The sequence below is a fragment of the Musca autumnalis genome, unplaced genomic scaffold, assembly GCF_047663935.1.
Source record: "Musca autumnalis isolate F117 unplaced genomic scaffold, ASM4766393v1 scaffold_1, whole genome shotgun sequence".
Lineage (NCBI taxonomy): Eukaryota > Metazoa > Arthropoda > Insecta > Diptera > Muscidae > Musca > Musca autumnalis.
The window spans coordinates 258454372-258477600 of record NW_027411644.1 but is presented as its reverse complement, the minus strand read 5'-3'; the positions used below and the strand labels follow the sequence as shown (position 1 = coordinate 258477600).

The window sequence follows — 23229 nt, the reverse complement described above, 5'->3', positions numbered from 1 at the left end:
GATTCTGGTCCATAGATACCGGGCCGTTCAAAATTCAAGAATACAAGCAACTACAAAAATGTACCTAAGATTTAACTGAGATCTTCCTAGAACATATGAACATTCTAGGAGCGGCCCTTTAAGCTCAAAATTTCATTAGTTTTACTCATTCTTTCCTGGTCAGGTCCGTAAATAACAAACCTTTCAAATTTCCTAGAGTGTTGAACAGTTTGTTATTTCAGACCTGAGCATTAACCATAATATTAGTGTTAGTGAATTTTGAACATGAAGGACCGTTCCTAATAATGTTCATATGTTCTAGGAAGTTGTTAACTGAGATCTTAGGTACATTTTTGTAGTTGCTTGTATTCTTGAATTTTGAACGGTGCCTGACAAAATGGTCCTTTTTGACATCAAGGCCTAAGGTTTCTGGGGGCCCATAACCGCGAAATTCGAAGTAAGAGGGAAAAACGCCGAGACATGTGTCTTCTTATTTTTCGTCTTCCATTACGCTGCGGTATCAGAATATGGTTAATTTTCCATGACACAAAAAATTACACACAGTGTTTTTTAATTTTTGAAAAAATTAAAATTTTTTGTAATCTTTTTTTAAAAATGAAATAAAAAAATTTTTTGAAAAAAATAGTTTAAATTTTTTTTTTGTTTTTTTTTTTTGGTATTTTCATAGTTTATTTATTGGAGTTTGACCATCTTTAATACAAAGGAAGATATAAAAAACACAAAAACACTGATATTTTGATGAAAAATAGTAAAAAAAAACTCAAAAGTTTAATTTTGACATTGAGTTTCTCTGCAACTACCAGACCGAACTGATTGTGTTATCTGCTTAACAAAAAAAAGAATTATGAAAATATCTCTATCCGTTCAAAAATTACAGAATTTTGACCAGGAAAAAACGATTCTGAACCACTGTGCGGTGACCAACTAAATGACTTCTAAAATAAGATTAATTTCCAAAATGGAGTATGTCGATCAATTCCTTCAGGTACCTCCTCCTCGTTACTTGGGAACTTTAGTTCATACGGTCATAAAGGACACAATATCTGAAACCACCCTAATACAAAATCATTTTCCCCAATAATTTTGTATTAGGGTGGTTCCATTTTCATTTTTTATCTTACACTGTGCCATCTTAACTCATATATATGAGTACATACCCTGTAGGGACTGTGGCCGGTTTAAAGCTCACTTAAGGTTGGCTTTTTTTTAAACATAAGTGGCATTTTATCGATCATTTTGCCTTATGCCAACTGACTAATTTTACAAGGCGATGAGCGCCTGAGTGGTCAGTATTGTCCAACGCCAGATAACTTTTCGACTGATAATAAACTAACTTTTTTTTTGCCTATTTTTAGTCAGTTTAAAACATAATGTGAAAAAAAAAACAATTTTTGTTTCTGTGTGTTTTTTATTTTTGACTTTTCATATTGTCTCTCTCCCTCTCTTTGTCTCTCTCTCTCTCTCTCTCTCTCTTTGTTAGAACATACATATGAATGTGTGTATGGTCATTGTATGCAAAACAAGAACAATTTAATAACGACCAATGACGTAGAAAATCCAGCATCAAAAGTAATCGTTTTCTATTGTTTATATTTTCCCTGTCGGACTTTTATTAACCAGTTGATAAAATGATTGATAATAGATCGATAATTTTTAAACTGGCTAAAAACTGGCTAAAAAGTTATCTACAGATGAACCACTTTGAACAGAAAAAATTTTCGGCAATTGTGCATGTCTGGATAACTTTTCGACCAATATAAAGTAAGTCGAAAAGTTATCTAGAGATTAACCACTCTGAAAACAGAAACATGTACCGTCTGCAAAGTATTTGTGATTGTCGAAGAAATAAGGCACAAATGTATAAATAATTCGCACTTGCTTTTTCTTAATATTCTTCGCATAAATGCAGCATCCAGTTATAGAATACAGCGTTGATGGACTGAACATATTCGTACATATTTCTCATATTATTCTGGAATTAAAAGGGAACACAAAGGAAACATACAAATTTGCCCCTTCTTCTCTCTAACAAAAAAGAGAGAGATACAAAGAGAGGGAGAGAGAGAATATGAAAAGTCAAAAATAAAAAACACTCAGAAACAAAAATGGTTTTTTTTTTTCAGATTATGTTTTAAACTGACTAAAAATAGGCAAAAAAAAGTTAGTTTATTATCAGTCGAAAAGTAATCTGGCGTTGGACAATACTGACTACTCAGGCGCTCATCGCCTTGTAAAATTAGTCAGTTGGCATAAGGCAAAATTATCGATAAAATGCCACTTATGTTTAAAAAAAAGCTAGCTTTATGTGAGCTTTAAATCGGCCACAGTCCCTAGAGGGATTTTTTTTTTTGCAAACTACAAGAGATGACGAGGAAAAAGATGGGGGACGGACAACAATACAATATTGACAACATGTAGGAGTTGAGCGAAAGAAGAAATACAAGTTCTCTACTCCCTAGAATAACTTATCTGAATGCGAATGAATGAATAAAAATGAATGTCCCATAAAGTGTTGAAGTTTAGATTAGACGATTCTCACGCGTTTTGAATTTAATGGGAATATTGAAATTCATTTGGGAATTTCATTTTATATATCTGAATGTGAGAATATGAGAATGTAATAATATATTCCAATAGAATGTGTGTTTGTTGTAGGTATATAGTGCAAGTGTTCATTTAATTTGATATATTAAATTGTGGCAAAAATACCTTTCATTCACATATATGAAACCTAAGAAAAAATATGAGATATTTCATTATAAAAAAGCTATGATTTCTCTATGGAAACTGATGACAACCAACAATTATTAAAAAATACAATAACATTTTTTTAGGCTTATTATTCTACGACACTCTTTGATGAATATTGTAGTTTGTATTCATTTTTCTAACAGAAGTTTTCTTTCGTTGATTTTTCTTATCATGGCCACACGAAGTAACTTTGACGTAAATTTATACCTCAAAGTGTCGTTAAAATAGACTGTCGCTGATACTTACATACATATAACATTACATGCCATTAAAATCATAATGCAAAAAATTGCTTGTCTTCACCATTATCCATGGTTGGTGGCTAATGAAGCCAACTTCTTTCTATTCTATTCTTTAGTTTAAGAAGTTTTAGTTTTTCATTTCAAAATCCATGACGAGGACTCATATGACCAACCAACCGGCGACATAACAAAAAACTTCTCATGCATGCATAAACATATTAAATGTCCATAGATGGTTTTTAGATGGCTTTACAAAGAATAAGTTATGAAATATGATGAGATAGGTGCAGTAGAACGTAATACAGCTTACATTACAGGTTCCACTGTATTCGTTTACTTCATCATGTCTATGACAAGGTTATGGGTTTTATGTTATTCTTTGTCACCCAACTCTTTACATTATCACCGGCCAGCCAGACATATTGCATCAGGTCAATGTGATTGGTTATGCCTCGTTGAACTTCAGACATTTAGATTGGTGTTGACTTTTTCCACCATTGACCATATTACGTCTAATCATTAGATGCATTCTGAAGACATAAGTCGTCATGTATAACTGTATAAAATGGAGAGAAGATGTAAGAAATACGTTATCGATTTGCCATAACTTAACTTCTTAATAAACAAGTAAAAAAGTATTAGTCGGCTTTGCAGACAGAGATATACCCTCAGCCTGTGAGGTATACCCTCCAAAATAGGCATGTATTTATGGCGTTTAAAAATTTTGGGCGTTTGAACCGACAAACATTTTAATTAGGATTAAAGATCAAAAGTTTTGCGGGGGAGATACTAAAAGGAATATATCGACATTGACCGTTATGGAAGTGGATCTCCAGGCACAACTTATGGTGCCATATGAGGTTTTTACACTCTTCGGGCTATTTGCTCAAGAAGTATGGACTTGCCCCTAAAAAAGCTTTTACCATCGTAATTGAGGCAGCGAATGCAAGTTGCTTCAACTAAAATCAAAGTGATTCGATATCAGGTCTTAAAGTGAACTTATCCGAAATTTTGTGTGGGAGCTACCGGATGGAGTAGAACCGGATCTATATCAGGAAGATATATTAGGATGTATAGAGAATGGACCAATTCGGCCACTCACTTCAAGAGTTATCGTACGCACAAATTTTCCGAACATTTTCGAACTTTTGTGGGGGAGGTACCGGAAGGAGTGGACCGATATAATCTATCTTTGAACTTGAACTAAGTTTGGATAAAATATTACGAAAGCCAAATTTTGGACCGAATCGGCAGATCCGTTCGAGAGTTATCTTGCGCTCCAACCACTACACACGGTGTCATAGGGTTTTTTGTAACTTTCAGGCCATTTTCTCAGGAAGTATGGACTTGCCCCTAATGAGACTTACAGCGTCATATAGAGGACAGCGAATACAACTTGCGAGACCAGGTCCTAACCTGAACTTTTCCGAAATTTTGTGTGGGAGGTATCCGAAGGAGTAGACCGATTGAGTCCATATTGGAACCTCATCTAAGTTTGGTAGAAATTACACGATGTGCAAAGTATGGACCAAATCGGTTATTCCCTACAAGAGTTATCGTGCGCACATGTTTTGCAACAATTTTTGAACATTTGGGGGGAGGTACCTGAAGGAGTGGACCTATATGGCCCATCTTCGAACTTAAATCGAATCTGGACAAAATATTTCGATACCCAAAATTTGAACCGAATCGATTGATCCGGACAGACAGACAGACAGACGGACGGACATGGCTAAATCGACTCCAAATTATCTGAAACACATTTCGTCCAAACATACTTGGGGTCTAAAACCATTATTTCGATGAGGCACATTTTTGGTCGTATCAAAGTGTAAATACCCTCTTTAGCCTAAAGGCTGAGGGTATAAAAACGAGCGGCGATAATACGCATCCTTGTCTTACTCCTGCACATATTTTAATTCTCTGGCTAGTTAAGCCGTCATGCAAAATTCTGCAGTGTGAGTCATCATAGAGAGCTTAATAAGGTCGATTATTTTTGTCATATTTTCTGCCCAATGTCTTTTGTCGTTTCTGACACTTTTTTAACTTTCTTATCCAACTCATTGTAGTGTCTGTTTAAGGTAAGTTTTATCGATCTTGTTCTGGCTGCATTTAGTTGCGACTTTATGTTTTTCCGTTTTTCTCGCGGCAGCTAGATATTCGGCAGCTGTTTCTAAAATTTTGGTCTTAGCCTTTTCCTAGTAATCATTTACGTTAGAACTTTCGACGGCTTGTAATTCGGCATATTTTGCAGCGAGTTTGCTTGAGTATCTGTTTCGCACGGTCTCTTGTAGTTTGGCAACATCATATTGTGGTCTACGTTTATTTTGTTCTTTCTGTTCTAATTGCAGCTACGTTAAACCTGGGTGTTCCTATCAGTAGATGATGGTCGCTACCTACATCTGCTCATCTTTTTACACACACATCCAGAAGTGACCCTCTCCATGTATTACTGATGGCGATGTGGTCTATCTGATTTTCCGTTAAACAATCCGGAGATATCCAAGAGCGTTGCTGGCGCATATTTCTGCCGAAAGTGTACCATTTTCGTTCATTCTTCCTATGCCGTGATTGCCCATTACACATTCCAAATTTCCATTATCTGGTCCTACCTGGGCGTTGAAGTCGCACATTAAGATCTTTTTATCTCCTCTGTGCGTTGCATCTAAAACATTTGTGAGCTGGCTATAAAAAGCACTCTTGTCGGAATCTTCAGCGTTCTCAGTTGGGGCAGAGCACTGTATCACGGTAGCGCGCGTACAAAATCTTGCTGATATTATACGATCCGTATGGGGTTTCCACTCAGCAAGTGCTTCCTTGGCATTTTTGGAAAGGAGAAGCCCAACTCCACTAGATCTTGGCTGTCCAGCTGGTATATCCGAGTATAAAAAGGTTACATTATCGATTGCTGAAAATTCTCCATTGTCCGGCCATCTTGTTTCGCAGAGGCCAAGGAGTGTTAGTTTATATCTGCAGAACTCTTTTGTTATCTGGGCAAGTTTTGAGGGTTCAAGCATTGTGCGAATATTCCATGTTCCAAATCGTGTCCTTGTTTCCATTCCAAAGGTCGTCATCGAGGGGGGATTTTGAATGTTGTATCTTCTTGTGGTTTCTGTAATCATGGGGTTTAAAGTGATCAGGCGATTACCCTGATGCACTCGATTCTGGGATGGGGCTGCCAAATAAGCTTCCAGACTAGCAGTGATAAGTAAGCCGCTCTTAACATGGAGGACAGAGGCTTGGGATAATAGCTGCCGTTTAATCGCCGTTTATGTGGATGCCACTGCGCCGATACTAAGGCACAGGCAGCAGTGCCTTAGGCTAGTTTTTGGTCACCCCAAGGTATTTTATTTCCCTGGTATCCGACTCGTTTATGTAGTGAGTCGTACATCCCCAATTCGCCAATGGGAGGGTCCCGATAGAGGATCTAGCAATCCCCCACGGGATATCATGTATATGTATTTGTTTATTACCAATCTCTTACAAATTGCGTTTAAATATTGCTATGAGTTTTAATCTTTTTTTAATATGTTTTATATTTCCTTCGAAATTTAGATTTTTACTTCGAATTATACCGCAAGTTTTGAATATTATTGAAAACAAATTGCATATCCCTATATTTTGACATGTTCTTTCTTCAAATCAAATTAGAAAACTACCGTTATTAAAAGTGAAAAAATCGGTTTTTGCCTAAAAACCTGTGCAAATTACCTATAGTGCTATGGGTTAATGTTGGGCCTATAACGTGGAGTACAGCTACCCAGCAAAAAAATGGAAGCATGTTAACAGCATTCGGATGCGTCCCAAAAGTGACATCCATTTGTCACATTTTAACCCACATCCGGATGCAGTCCAACGGACTCGTGAAAAAGGCACTCCATTCGTTAGATTTAATTACCAGTTATTAGAGGTCCCTTCAAATATGTATATCGGATCACTCATTGAAGTCTCTAGACTTCAAATCCATTGAGTATTTACCGAAAAAATTACACAGAAAGTTAAATATAGGCCTATTTTATGCCAAAATAAGACGAAAGAGGTACCGCGAGTCCAATGCGGGGAAATCCGGATTACACCAAAACAATCTTCGACTTATTGTTTGCAGGCTCGAATGTAATAAAAAGAAATTGAAAACCCAAAATATGCCTTCATTTTGTTTGCGTTTGCAAAAGTGTAAACTTTATTTTGACGCGTCAAATTTTGGGTTATTTTGGTAATCTTCATTTACTCCCTAATGAAATGTTGGAAGGGCCTAATATTTTCTGGATTTTTAATCACCACAAAATACTTAAAAAAATTACATTTATATGTTATACGTATGATACATATCTCTATGTCGGTGAAATAATGCAATCACAAAAATCTTGAGAGGTGTAAACTTTAATTTGACGCTCATTGTATGTGTACAGAGGCGCATTTTTCCATGTTCTTCTAAAAGTCTTACTTACTTATTTTCAATATCAATTCCGAATCATCATTAGATTATTCAAATTTATGAGAGTGAAAAAATAGAATATTTTAAATATTTCAATTGAAATTTCCAATTTTCAAAAAAAAATATGGGTCACAAGAAAATTTCTCAAAACGTTCCTACCTCCCACACTGGTATTTAAATGTAGTAGTTTTAAACTTTATTACTTATTTCATTTAAAATTTTGGTTTTTATGGACATGCCATGATGGAGATAGATATCTTAAAAAATGTTTCATTCATATTATGACTTTATTATCTGTACAATTTAGAAGCATTTATGGGAATAAAACCGTATGTATGTAAAAGAGAATTATATTACCCTGAAAGTATCTACTTTCTTTATATGTATTTCATCTGACATGACTTCAATGGCACATATTTCACAATTTTATGTCTTTTTTTTACAATGTTTATAATGGTTCATTTTAACCATAACCCAGAACATGTCGTAAAGAACCGGTTTTATGTGTTGTCATTTACAACACTAATCTAAAAAATCATCAAAAAGTAATGGATTTATAACTGAATTTTATTTCAATAATTTCCATTTAATTTGTCTATTCTATATTTCTTTTCACTCTTTTGTTTTCACAATTCAAAACATAAATAAATGCTTATCATTGGCATTTTTTCTTCGTGTAATTGAAAAGAAATTGTGGCCTTCGCAAAAAAATAAAACAAAATTCAACACTTTAATTAATAGAAACAAACAGTGGTAAAACAAAAGAGCAACAAACCGCGCCAAAATTATTTTTTTTCAATATTTTTCATTTATTGCCTTGTTATCATGTGAAACGGTTTAGGTTAATGGGTTTCCGAGTGTACGACAACATACCCAAGTCAGAACCAAAGATCCATATGAATCATTCACTCACTCACTACGACGCTCTGTTCCACGTAGAATTGTGACGTTTAACAAAACAACAAAAAGAGTTAATTACAGTTGACTCTCCAACTACCATTAATGTGGAGAGAGGAACATGGGGTTTCGTTTTTGTATAAAATGGTAGGTTTGGATTTTTTATTTTTTACGATCGTGGCACAATCTCATTTTCGGGTTTTCTGAAAAATTAATAAAATAAAACGATTTTATAGATATTTGTTTAACTTTTCCATTTTCATTCTGGGTAGAGACCAGAAAAACTTCATTAAAAAGCCCATTTCAAATGCATTCATTTTAATGTTTTGTTGTTGTTGTTTTGGAATAGAGAAGAAAAATCGATGGTAAGATACCTTGAAATGAGAGGAATTGTTGTGTGGCAATTGTGTTGACGAAAACAAAAGGTCATCTCATTACAGTTCAAGTACAGTGGTTTCAACGATGGAAAAAAGTGAAATAACAAGTAAAAAATATCAGTCGGCTATGCCGACAGAGATATACCCTCAGCCTATGTGAATTGAAACTTTCATCTATGGACAGATCGAATGTATTTAGGGCCTTTTCAGAATTTTGTGTCCTTCTTTGGACATTTCAACTTGCCGACCAAAATGTGTATTAGGATTAATGTTCAAAAGTATTGCGAAGGAGGTACTTATAGGAGTGGACCGACCATTATGGAAGTGGATCTTATTTTGGGAGTCATATCTCACAATCAGTAGACATCGTATTACTTATTACCAGTATGCCAGAAAGCATGGACTTGCCCACGAAAAACATAATATCGCAGTAAACAGGACCACAACAAACAGCATCAGTATACATATCCCAAGGATCTTCGAGCAGACCCTAAACTGCACTCATACCAAATGTTGAACTTTTGTGCCAGAGGTTCCCTAAGGAGAGGACCGATATGAACCATTTTAGAAGTTAAACTAAATTTGAACAAAATATTAGGAGATCCTATGTTTGGACCAAATTGGTTGCCCCGTGCATTTTAGTGACATTTTTAAATATTGGGGGCCATTTTCGAACTGAAACTAAGTTTGCACAAACTATGACGAAGGCCAAATATTGGACTAAATCAGTTGATCGAGAGTTATTGTGCTCTCCAGCCACTACCACCACCATATGTGCTATAGGGGGTTTTAACACCTTTCGGGCTGTTTTCTTAAGAAGTATGGACCTGCCCCTGAAAAAACTTTTACCGTCGTAATTGAGACAGCGATTGCAAGTTGCTTCAATAAAAATCAAAGTAATTCGGGAGCAGGACTTAAAGTAACTTATACGAAATTTTGTGTGGGAGGTACCCGAAGGAGTGGACAATTATGGTCCATATTCGAACCTGATCTATATCTGGTACATATATTATGATGTTTAAAGTATGGACCAATTCTGTCACTCCTTTCAAGAGTTATCATTCGCACATTTTTTTCCAAACATTTTTGAACTTTTATGGGTGAGGTACCTGAAAGAGTGGACCGATATGGCTTATCTTGAAACTTAACTAATTTTGGACCAAATATTATGAAGGAAAAATTTTGGACCGAATCCGCAGATTCGTTCAAGAGTTATCTTGCGCTCCAAACACTACACACACTGTCATAGGGGTTTTTTTTTTGCACCTTTCAGGCTATTTTCTCAGGAAGTATGGACTTGCCCCTGATGAAACTTGTACCGTCGTATGGAGGGCAATGAATACAAGTTGTTACAACAAAATCAAAGCGATTCAAAAGCAGGTCCTAAACATAACTTTTCAGAAATTTTGTGTGGGGGGTACCTGAAGGAGTGGACGGATTGGGTCCATATTGGAACCTAATCTAAGCCTGGCAGAAACTTTTCGATGGGTAAAGTATGGACGAAATTGGTAACTCCCTTCAAGAGTTATCGTGCTCACAAATTTTCCGAACTTATTCGAACCTTTGTGGGGGAGGTACCAAAAGGAGTGGACCGATATAACCCATCTTCGAACTTAAACTAAATTTGAACAAAATATTACGGAAGCCAAATTTTGGACCGAATCGGTTGATCCGTTCGAGAGTTAGACTGTAACCGATTTGATCCATATTTTGCACATCGTAATATTTCTGGGAAACATAGATCCGGTTACAAAATGAACTATGTATATCAATTCCTACGGGTACCTCTCACACAAAATTTCGAAAAAGTCCACTTTAGGACCTCCTCTCGAATCGTTTTTATGTTTCATCCAACAGGTTGCACTCAAGGCCCCTTTACGATGATACAAGTTTTTTGAGCGGCAAGTCAATTATTTCTTGAGAAAATGACCCGAAAGCCTTAAAAACCCACTATGGCCAGGACGACAACTCTCGAACCGAGTGCTGCGATGGTCCACACTTTGCAAAATATTTCTTCGAATATTGGATGAAATTCGAAGGTGGTACTTATAGGTCACGTGCTTATGGTACCTCCCCCGCAAAAGTTCGAAAATATTCGCTAAAATGGGCAATCGATTTGGTGTGAACTTTAGATCTCGAAATATTTTGTCAAAACTTTGCTTATGGTCAAAACTGCTCCCTATCGGCGGTCCACTTCTTGGGGTACCACTTACACAAATGTTCAAAATTTTTCTTTAAGTGCGGATAGGGGCTGTTCAATGATCCTCTGGAAAATTTTACCGAAAGTATCCCTAGTGGCCCTTTTACAGCGATATTTATGTTTTTCGTAGGCAAGTCCATGTTTCCTGTTGTTGTTGTTGTTTTATTCTCAACGCCTAACACAAAACTTTACTTAAACGTTGGATGTGTTTTCAGCTTGAGGGTATATCTCCGTCGACAAAGCCGACTGATACTTGTTTATTTGTTATACCCTACCCTGTTTTTTTTTCTCAACGCCCAACACAAAACTTTACTTAAACGTTGGATGTGTTTTCAGCTTGAGGGTATATCTCCGTCGACAAAGCCGACTGATACTTGTTTATTTGTTATACCCTACACCACCCTGTGGTAAGTGTATTATGTGTTAGTGAATTTGTATGTAACATGCCTAAGGAAAAGAGATAGACCCATAGTTCCTTCTAGGAATATGCATAGAAACACTTTCTGAGTCGATTTATGCATGTCCGTCCGTCCGTTTGCAACGCACAGGTCGCATTTATTGTTCGATTTGGCTGAAAATTGTTCGATTTGGCTGAAGAACGCTATTGCTTTTGGTGAAAATCGGTTCAGATTTGGATATAGCTCCCATATATATTTATATGTCCGATTTCAATTAAATTTGGTATGTGCCACGGTATTTAGTCTAGAAATAAGTGTGCCAAATTATATAGAAATCGGTTTAAATTTGGATATAGCTCCCATATATATTTTCGGCCGATTTGAGGTATTTGATGCACCAAACACGCCGTATCTGTCCAATTTTGATGAAATTTGGAATGTGTTACGGAATTAGGTCTCTAGATAAATGTGCCAAATTATATCGAAATCGGTTCAGATTTGGATATAGCTCGCATATAAATTTTCGGCCGATTTTTGGTATTTGGTGCACGAAAGACGTTATATATGTCCGATCTCAATGAAATTTAGAATGTATGACGGAATTTGGTCTAAAAATAAGTGTACCAAATTATATCAAAATCAGTTCAGATTTGGATATAGCTCCCATATATACTTTTGGCAGATTTTTGGTATTTGGTGCACGAAACACCTTATATATGTCCGATCTCAATGAAATATTAAATGTGTGACGGATTTTGGTCTAGAAATAAGTGTGCAAAATTTTATCGAAATCGTTTCGGATTTGGATATAGCTCCCATATATATTTTAGCCCGATTTAAGGTATTTGATGCACCAAAGACGCTATGTATGTCTAATTTGGATGAAATTTGGAATGTGTGACGGTTAGGGCGGGGCGATTTGTATGGAAGGAAAAAACCTTAATGGGCCCTTCGCGTTTCTGATTCCTGGGATTGAACTTAGCAAAAAAGTCCACTAGACCATAGGTCTACCGCGTAAATCGAGCCTCCCGATTTTGACTTTAAGTTTTTTATCGACGGTTTTTGACATTTTAGCATATAACGGCCAAACCATTGCAATTTTCGATCCAATACAAAGACAAAAAGAAGAAGAACTCTCTAATACATCGCAAAAGCATTAGAACGCTCCTTACGGCAGTTTTGGCCTTGAGAAAGTGCAAACTTTTCGGAAAATGTCGATAAATGGCACTGTGCTACAAAAGTTGACCAGAAAAATATTCAAAATTCTATCGTGTTGGGATCCATGGACAACGTTTTATTTTTTTTTTTATAACGTCAAAAGTAGTGAAAATCTGGGTTTCTTACATTTTCACATTTAAACGGGAATATCTTCTTTTTTTCACAACGGATTTCTATTGACCCTTCTTCCTTTCAAAGGGGTGAGTAATATCTTTCGAACAAGTTATTTTTTTAATCGGTTCACAAATGGCTAAGTTATAGTGGTTTCTGTATTGGATAGAAAATCTCAATGGTTTGGACGTTATATGCTAAAATGTCCAAAAAACGTGGATAAAAAACTTAAAGTCAAAATCGGGAGGCTCGATTTTCGCGGTAGACCTATGGTCTAGTGGACTTTTTTGCTCAGTTTAATCCCAGGAATCAGAAACGCGGACTAGTGACGGTGTTTGGTCTAGAAATATATGTGCCAAATTATATCGTAATCTGTTTACATTTGGATTTAGCTCCCATATGTATGTTACCTATTCTAAGTGTTGTAGGGTATCATATAGTCGGCCCCGCCCGACTTTGATCCTTTAATTACTGGTTTTTATTTGTTTTGCATTAAGTCAAATCCTATCTTAAAGATATGTATTTACTTCTCGATTAAAAAAGGATCTTTTGTTAAAACAAAAATATCTGCAGGCAGCCACGTTGTCTAAAACTACTGTGTCTACCTTTGGCTCTCGGTGTTTTCTTCTTTTCCAGCTCATACTCCCAAACAAACAATCGTAATCACCATCAGCTCACACCATGCTCTTTGTAACTTCACTTCGCTGCTACCTGGGTAAATTTTCTGCTCTCAACCAGTTTTAGATATCAACAAAATACAACAAATGTCGGTGGTCGTTCGTCTCTCAATTGCATTGTGCGGTTGTTTGGGAAACAAAAACCCATTAAAACTCAGAACAAAAACCCGTCAAAACACTAGAAAAATTAACTCTCCTCAGCGTTAAGAGTGGCGGAAGAGGTTGGAGATAGGTTGTTATGAGACGAGAGTTGTTTGGCTCATTTAGTCTAAATTTATACGTTCGCCGGTTAACAATTTTTTTGTTTAAGGAAATATTTTGTTGTAGTGTTATTTTTTTGTTTTATTTTTTTTTAATTTAACAAAACTTTACCGGTAAGAGAATTAAACGAAAAACGAGGTGAATGAATGGAATATGAAAGGAAAAAAACTCCACGTAAATAAAATAAAATGTCATAAAACGAAGTTCGGGTGCAGAGAAAGAATGAAATAATGATCAAACATTTTTTTCATTACCGTTGATGTTGTTGTTATTTTTTTGTACCTTCTTGTTTCATCAGCTGTGTCACCTGTCATAGACTTGACATTACTTTTTTTAATTTGCTGACACACAAACGTACATACAATACCATACGTACATAATACATACAGACTTAGATACTTAGGTACTTGTCTCAATGTTGTTGTATTCATTTCTCTGATAAGATTACAATTTGTGGTGTTGTTTTTTTTCATTTTTTTTTGCTCCTCAGTTGATGTTTGTTCCGTATATTTTTCCTCTGTACCAAAGAGTGTGTATCTTTGATTATTTTTTTTTGGTATTCCTTCGTGTTTTTCTGTGGAATTTTAGAATAAAATTGTATGATTTTGACTTTTTGTGGAACCTTGATTTGAAATGTATTTTTAACCTTTTCATTTGTTTTCCCCTGTCTATTTTCAGTTCGCAAAATGGACACACAACTTGTGTGGGCCCGTGATCCCATCGAGGGTTATATACAGTGCCGAATATCAGAAATTGGTGCTAAAGATTTTGAAGTAACACCCCTCGATCGCAAATACCCAAAACGATCATGTCACATGGATGATATATTCTCATCGTGCGATGGACCACAGGATCATGATGATAATTGTAAGTGCATATTTATATTTGATAAAAAAAGAAACAAGAAAAATGTGATAATCTTAAATACCAAATTTATACCTGCAAGTCTTATCCAAATGAATAGCTGTGACTTATGTATGTGATATTTAATCTTTCTTCCATGGAAACAAAGTGTATTTGTGACTCATCTAATATTATAAACAAATTATTCGATTAGTTTGTACCTATACCCAATATTTCAAAGTGAAAAGAATTAAAACAATCAAATGGATTTCAATAATTTTGCAAAACAATTGTTGTGTTTTAAACAATAAATAAGTAAGAAAGTATCAGTCGGATTTACCAACAGAATTGAAACTTCCATCTATTGACAATATCGAATCGAATACCAACTACAAAAACAAAATCCTTCTCTCCAAAAATTATATAAAGGGGGTTTTCAGAGTTTTGTGGCCCTTTTTGGACATTTGAACTTCCCAACAACAATGTGACACTTGAAGGAATGGATCGACATCCATCCAATGGATCGATTCCATCCATCCATATTCGAACTTTATATAAGATTCGGAGAAATATTACGATGTGCAAAGCATAGACCAACTCGGTTATTGTCTTCGAGAGTTATCGTGTGCACCATTTTAGCAAAAGGGTTTGAACTTTTGTGGGGGAGGTACCTAAAGGAGTGCACCGATATGGATTATCTTCGAACTTAAACTAAGTTTGGATAAAATATACGAAGGCCAAACTTTAGACCAAATAGGCTGATCCGTTCGATAGTTATCGTGCGCTCCAGCCACTACACATGGTGCCATAGGGATTTTTACACCTTTCCGGCAATTTTCTCAGCAAGTATGGACATACCCCTGGAAAAAAATACAAGAATATAAGTTGGTACAACAAAAATCAAAGCGATTTGAGATCAGCTCCTAAAATGCACTTTTCCGAAATTTTGTGTGTGTGAGGTACCTGAACTAGTGGACCGATGTAGTCCATATTTAAACTAGATCTATGTCTCGTAGAAATATTACAAGGTGCAAAGCATGGACCAACTCGGTTATTGCCTTCGAGAGTTATCGTGTGCGTACTTAAAGTAAGTTTGGACAAACTTTTACAAAGGCCAAATTTTGAACCGAATCGGCGGATCTGTTCGAGACTTATCGTGCGCTCCAGCCAGACAGACGAAAGGACATGCCTAATTCAATTCATGCCTAATTCAATTCAATTCAAACGGATTTCTTCCGAACATACTTGGAGTCCGAACCCATTATTTCGAGGAGGCACATTGAAAATATCGAATCGAATACCGGCTACAAAACCAAAATCCTTTTCCCCAAACGTGAGGTGCCTGAAGGAGTGGACAGATATGGCTCATCTTCGAATTTAAACAAAGTTTGGACAAAATATTACGAAGGCACAATTTTGGACCAATTCGATTCATGCGTTCGAGAGTTATCGTGGAGCCGTATGTGTTTTTTACAGCTTTCGGTCCATTTCCTCCGAAAGTATGCACTTGCCTCTGAAGAAAATGTATCGTCGTAATGGGTGGTTGCAAAAAGAATCAAAGCGATTCGAAAGCAGCTGTTAAATTTCAGTTTTCCAAAATTTTGTGTCTGAGGTACTCGAAGGAGTGGACCTATATAGTCCATATTCGAAATTGATATTAATAGCGTTGTTCCTATACTTTTTCAATGGTAAACGTGGTAAAAGAGAAAACTGTCAAAACCACTTTTACCGGAAAAGTAAAGGAACAGAAAAATTTTAGATCTGGTAACAATGTCAAAAAGAAACATACAAATTAAATTTGTATACCCTCAGCATTTATGCTAACGAGGGTATATACACTTTCATACGGGCAAAATAATGGTTTTAGACCCCAAGTATGTTTGGACGAAATGTGTTTCAGACAATTTGGAGTTGATTTAGCTATGTCCGTCCGTCTGTCTGGCTGGCTGGTGCGCACGATAACTCCCGAACGGATCAACCGATTCGGTCCAAAATTTGGCATTTATAATATTTTGTCCAAACATAGTTTAAGTTCGAAGTACCTCCCCCACAAAAGTTCGGAAATGTTCGGAAAATTTGTGCGCACGATAACTCTTGAAGGAAGTAACCGATATGGTCCATACTTTGCACATCGTGAAATTTCTACCAGACTTAGATGAGGTTTTAATCGGTCCACACCTTCGGGTACCTCCCACACAAAATTTCGGAAAAGTTCAGTTTATGACCTGCTCTCGAATTGCTTTGATTTTTGTTGTAGCAACTTGTATTCGCTGTCCCCCATACGACGGTACAAGTTTCATAAGGGGCAAGTCCATACTTCCTGAGAAAACAGCCTGACAGGTGCAAAAAACCCCTATGACACCGTGTGTAGTGGTTGGAGCGCAAGATAAATCTCGAACGGATCTGCCAATTCGGCCCAAAATTTGACCGTCGTAATATTTTGTCCAAACATAGTTTAAGTTCGAAGATAAGCCATATCGGTCCACTCCTTCAGGTACCTCCTCCACAAAAGCTCAAAAATGTTCGGAAAAATTGCGCGCACGATAACTCTTGATGGGAGTGACCGATTTGGTCCATACTTTACACATCCTAATATATCTACCAGATATAGATCAGGTTCGACTATGGACTACATTTGTCCACACCTTCGGATACTTCCCACACTAAATGTTGGATAAATTCACTTTGAGACCTGCTCTCGAATCACTTTGATTTTTGTTGAAGCAACTTGTAATCGCTGCCTCAATTACGACAGTTAAAGTTCTTTCAGGGGCAAGTCAATACTTCTTGAGAAAACATCCCGAAAGTTGTTAAAACCCCCTATGGCACCATATGGAGTGGCTGGAGAGCTGGAACCGAATACTGCGTTCGTCCAAACTTTGGATATTATAATATTTCTTCGAATATTAGATGAAATTCGAAGGTGGTGCTTATAGGTCCACTCCTTCCATTACCTCCCCCACAAAAGTTCGATAAAATGGTACGCGCGATTTCTCATAGACGTTGCAACCGATTTGGTCCAAACTTTGGATCTCTAAATATTGTCGAGGGTCCTTTAGACATTTTTACCGACATTTTTCCTAGTAGCGATATAATGTTTTTCGTAAGCTAGTGTGATAAAAACGCCCTATCTAACGTTATCCCTGCAAATTTTTGAGCTTTAATCCTATTCATACTTTTGTCGGTTCATACGCCCAAAATTTTGAAAACCCCCCTAAATACATAAGTTTTTTGAGGCTGAGGTTATATCTCTGTCGGCAAAGCCGACTGATACTTTTTTACTTGTTTCTTTTAAATTATACATTTTTTTCTAAATAACCGCCCTTCGGCAGGTGATTTAAGACTTTCTGCTATGGACAGGTGCAAATATCAGAAACAGGAACAAAATTTTCTTTTTCTGGGAACATAAAAGGCCCATATCTCGGAAGTATGGACTTCATTCCAAAGTACTTCATATATTTGTAATCAGAACAAAAGGACTTACCAGTAGATACAATTTCAGATTTTTCTCTTTACAAATAGCCGAGTAATAAAGGGGGTACTTGGAAACTTTAAAGTCCCATATTTCGGGAAGCAATAACTTCCCCCGGAAAACTTTTTATTTTCCCCCTGGTATAATAGCCAATTGGCACCAGAAGGTGTCGACCGATATTGCCCATCTTCGAACTTAAACTAAGTTTGCACAAAATATTACGAAGGCCTAATTTTCGACCGAATCGGCATATCCGATCGAGAGTTATCGTGCGCCCCAGCATTAAAGTATGCACTTGCCACTGAAAAAAGTACGTTATTTCTTAAAAAAATTCTCAAAAATATAATTTTCATACAAAATTGTTCTCGCAAAAAATTCTCGGCGCTAAGCGTGTTAATATGCTCTACACGCCTATGTAGTGGTATTTTTTTGAATGCAAAAAAAACAGTATAACCCTACTGCACACCCTGCAGTACTCCTTGATCAAGCTGTTTCTTGCACGGATTTCGGATGAAAAATAATGGCTTATTTTATAAAATTTTACAAGAAAAAAAACCCATTATTTTACTCATGAGTAACGGTGACACAGAACCTGTGCGTTCATCTACAAACCCGGGGATTAGGCAACAGAATGAGTCGACCGATATGGTCATTCCTTTAAATTGTTGGTAAGAAATATTGTGCAAATCAGTTACTCTCATCAAGAGTTATTCGTACAAGCCTGCCAAACGCAGACGCAAGGACGTGCCCAAATGGACATATTTGATAACACTGCGCAACATTTTTAAGGTGATCTTGTGCAAACAATTCGAACTGAGGATTTTTTGAAAGTACAGACCCAAACGACAAGAAACCCTAGTTGGGTTTTGTTGTGTCAGATCCAGCTCGGATTTTATGGACCCATCTAAACATGGTTAAATATTGAGTTTTTAAAGAAATTCGGGGCTATATCTCTGAAACCAATGTGAATCTTCTTCTGACCTCTGAAGCAAATTTGTAGATAAGGACAAGAATAAAATATTAGGAGAAATTATAAGCTCGAAAAACTACATTTATTGCCTAAAATTTCAAAATATATGCAAAAATTCCAGAATTTTTATACATTTGGCACCGTATCTCCTAAACCGTTAATTTTTTCTGAATATTTTGTTTTAGAAAAATTTTGTTTTAGTGAAATCCGAAGTGTGAGAATAAACTGTTGGTGTGAAATGTGTTTGAAATACGTGTTGTAAAAGATATTATGCAAGATACCGCTGAAACAACATGAAGTAAGCATTTTAGAGTTTCAGAATGTTTTAAAGAATTGTTGAGAACTTTATTTGAAAGATTTTTGCAAAAGGTTACTTGGTTCAATTCCCAATAGTTTAGCCGATACTGACCAGAATTTCTGCAATTATGTAAAATTTTCTATATTTTATAGATTTTGATGCCCTAGATGGAGTTTTACTTATGTGGTTTTTTCAAAAGATAAGTTCTACTAGTTTATGGCTACAATATTGCTAAAGACAACAAGGCCAAATTCCTATTCGTTTCTGAGATAAAGGCCTGATAAATGCAAAAAAATGTAGGTTTAGCCCGGTTTAGATGAGGCCATAAAATCCGAACTGGATCTGACAGGACAAAACCCTACTAGGGTTTTTGTAGTCTAAATATGTACTTTCAAAAAATGCATACTAGAAGTTGTTTGGTTTCAAATGTCAATTCCATAGCGCAAAAGTCAAATAAATCCTCATGAAGTGGGTTAACCCGGCAAAATGGGTTAACATTTGTATATAGCCATAAGGTGTGGATATAATCATGATAAACAACCAATTAACATAATCGAAAAAAAATCTCTTTCTAATCTGATTTGAATTGAAATGTATTTACATTTCTCGTCATTAAGAAATATGTTGCAAAAATTTGCATGACATCTTCAAGCCATTAAACATTCGGCTAAAAGCCTCAAGAAAAGAAAAAAACAAAATAACAACTAAGAAAAAGAAATAGTTTAAAACTAAACGAATAAATCGTGCATAATAACACGAAATTATCATAATTTTCCACAACAGAAAACATGAATAACCAATGAATGACTAAATGGATGGTGGTTGGTGGCTAAAGAAAGCAGACACAAATCTATCTATGAACGTTAGTTGCTCCACACAAAAAAAAATACAAAAACTATCCACATAATTGAAATAAAATATGGAGTCATATTAAAATGAGAAAACGAAGTCAACCAACAACCAGCGCCAGGCCCCCAATAACACACAATTGCATTATTGTAATACCACCACCACAACAACAACAATAATGATGATAATAATGAGAATGGAAAAGTGATTAAAGGAAATGGGGAAAACTGAAAAAAAATTCCTAAAGTCAAACATGATTATCCGGCATGCTACCATCACCACAACCCTGTTTAACATGCCAGCCCGCTAGACTGTCAGTCAGTCAGTCGGGCCAGTGGAAGTAAACATGCCTTTACATTCACATGCTTTCGAGCATGGCCTCAGAGCCAACAAAAAGTTTTTGCCTTTGTCTGACTATTGTTACAAATCATTGCAGCATATCGGTCAAACTTTCTGACTGTATCAACTAACTGACTGACAATGTACATAATATAATACTCTTACATACATGAGCAGTTAGTTCATTTAATATATGGAAAATATGGTTCATAGATGATCAACTCAAATCCATAATAAACAAATTGAAACTTTTTTTCAGTTAGCATGTGCAAATAATTATGGGACAAGTTAACAAAATATGGGCCAATATAAAGTTGGATTTAATGATGGATCATGTCCTGCATTGAAACCCACTTATCTATTACAAAATTAGTCCTTTCCAAATATTTCCCAAAAATTTATGTAGAACTTTGGGCGCACGAAGTTGCCGACAAAAATATAGATTTGGATTAAAGATCAAAAGGAATGGACCGTCATAGTGCATTTTGGAAGTGGGTCTTATTTTGGTAGTCATTCCTCTCGATAGATATCGCGCCCACCAGACATTTCAGTTGATAACTATATACTTTAGAGCTTTTGGACCATTATATCAGGAAACATGGACTTGGCCACGAACAACATAATATCGCTGTAAACAGTGTCACCTTCGGTAAAAATTTTCAATGAATCCTCGAACAATGGGTGGTACCCTTAGGTGTGCACCGATAGCGCACACTTAAACTAAGTTTGGACAATATATTACGTGATCCAAAGTTTGTACCAAATCGGTTGCTCCGATTATGATATATATCGCGCTTACTATTTTAGCGAGTATTTTCGAACTTTTGTGGGGGGTGGGGTTCAAGAAGGAGTGGACCTACAAGCACCATCTTCGAATTTCATCTGATGTTCGAAGAAATATTACGATATACAAAGTATGGACCAACACAGCACGTGCTGGCCGTAGGGGTTTTTACAGCTTACGGGTCATTTTCTCAAGAAGTATGAACTTGCCACTCAAAAAACTTGTACCATCGTAATAGAGGCCTTGAGTGAGTGCAACCTGTTGCAAGAAAAATCAAAACGATTCAAGAGGAGGTCCTAAAATGTACTTTTACGAAATTTTGTGCGGGAGGTACCCGAAGGAGTTGATCAAATCGGTTACTGCCTTTGTGAGTTATCGTGCGCACCATTGTAGTGAAAAGTGTAGAACTTTTGTGGAGGAGGTAACCGAAGGAGTGGACCGATATGGTTCATCTTACAAGTTGTTTTAATTTTGCGTAAAATATTACGACTGCCAAATTTTGGACCGAATCGGTTTATCCGTTTGAGAGTTATCGTGCGCTCCATCCACTACAAATGGTGCCATAGCGGGTTTTTACAGATTCGAGCCATTTTCTCAGGAAGTATGGACTTGCCCCTGAAAAATCTTGTACCATGTAATGGTGACAACGGTGGGTTGTTACAAATATCAAAACGATTGTCCATATTCGAACTTGATCTATGTATGGTAGAAATATTACGATGTACAAAGTATGGACCAAATCGGTAACTCGCTTCGAGAGTTATCGTGCACATAATTTTTGCGATAATTTTTGAACTTTTGTGGGAAAAAGTACCCGAGGGAGTGGACCGATGGCCCATCTTCGAACTAAAACCAAGTATGGACAAAGTATTACGAAAGCCGATCGGAGTGGACCGGGTACCTCCAACACAAAATTTCAAAATATTTGGGACAAGTGCAGTCTACGAACACTGCTAGGGTCATCATAAAATGTTTTGCAGCTGGTTGTGTTCGCAGCCTCTTTTATGGCGGCACAATTTTTTTTCCGGACAATTCACGGACAATTCCCTCAAAAAACTCAAACATTTTAAAATCTAGTTTAGGGACTGTTTATCTTTAAAACTGAGGATCTATTCTTAGCACTTTTAAGTTTTTTACAGTCACAGGCAAAGCTGTTTAATGCGTTTTTATACGCTCAGTCTTTTGACTAATGAGGGTATATACATTTTCATACGAGCATGATGTGATTCATCGAAATAACCCAAAGTATGTTTGTACGAAATCCGTTTCAGACAATTTCCCAGCAAAAAAAAAACTCAATACAAAACCTCCCACTTACTCATTATTTTTACAAGGGCATGTCGCGCAAAGTAAGTCGTTATTTTTTGGCCACTTAAATCAGTACTTTAAAAGGTAGTTACTAAAAGTCGCGACTACTTATTTAAGTGTCCAAAAAATAAATAATCATTTCACGCGACATGCCCTTGTTAAAATAATGGATCAGTAGGGGTATGTTTGCTGGGTTGGAGTCGATTTAGCAATGTCCGTCCGTCTGTCTGGCTGGAACGGACGATAACTCTCGAACGGATCAGCCGATTCGGTCGAAAATTTGGTATTCGATATTACTCCCAAAATAAGATCCACATTCAATATTGATTATGTCGATGCATTCCTTTGGGCACCTCCTCTGCAACACTTTTGAACTTTAATCAAAATATATTTTTCCATACGTCTCAAAGGGACACAAACTCTGAAAACCCACTAATACATAATTACTAGACAGCGGAATCCTATGCAAATGCATATATGGTTAGGATGGTCGTAGAGAAAATCTGATTAGACAGAAACTCGTTTTATTACAAAATAAAACAAATTAGGCCCAGAAATGTTTGCATTTTTTGCATATCGTGCATTTTTTGACATATTTTGACATATCTGCATAAACTGAGCATATGCAAAACCACATGCAAAAATATATTGAAGGATTTGTGGTCTAAATATCCCACCGAAATGACTGAAATTTGGTATTAAGTCTTCGTTAGGGGTATGCAACTTTACAACTGAAATCTGTCCGCATAGGTCCACGTCTACATATAGCCGCCATAGAACGGTTCCTCCCGATTTTCGA

The 23229-nt window shown here is 36.4% G+C and overlaps 1 protein-coding gene across 33 annotated transcripts in view; it reads left to right on the top strand.

Annotated features, from left to right (window-relative positions):
* jar (Myosin heavy chain 95F jaguar) overlaps positions 1–23229 on the top strand; it is a 105156-nt gene that overhangs the window by 44070 nt on the left and 37857 nt on the right. For 26 of the 33 annotated variants that reach the window (XM_073960902.1, XM_073960915.1, XM_073960913.1 and 23 more), the window contains one exon: positions 14246–14434. In XM_073960902.1, coding sequence (XP_073817003.1) covers positions 14246–14434 — 189 coding nt within the window. Of the gene's footprint in view, positions 1–13513; positions 13971–14034; positions 14165–14245; positions 14435–23229 lie in introns of those variants that run through there. The other 7 variants (XM_073960928.1, XM_073960923.1, XM_073960921.1 and 4 more) reach the window with 6 other exon arrangements.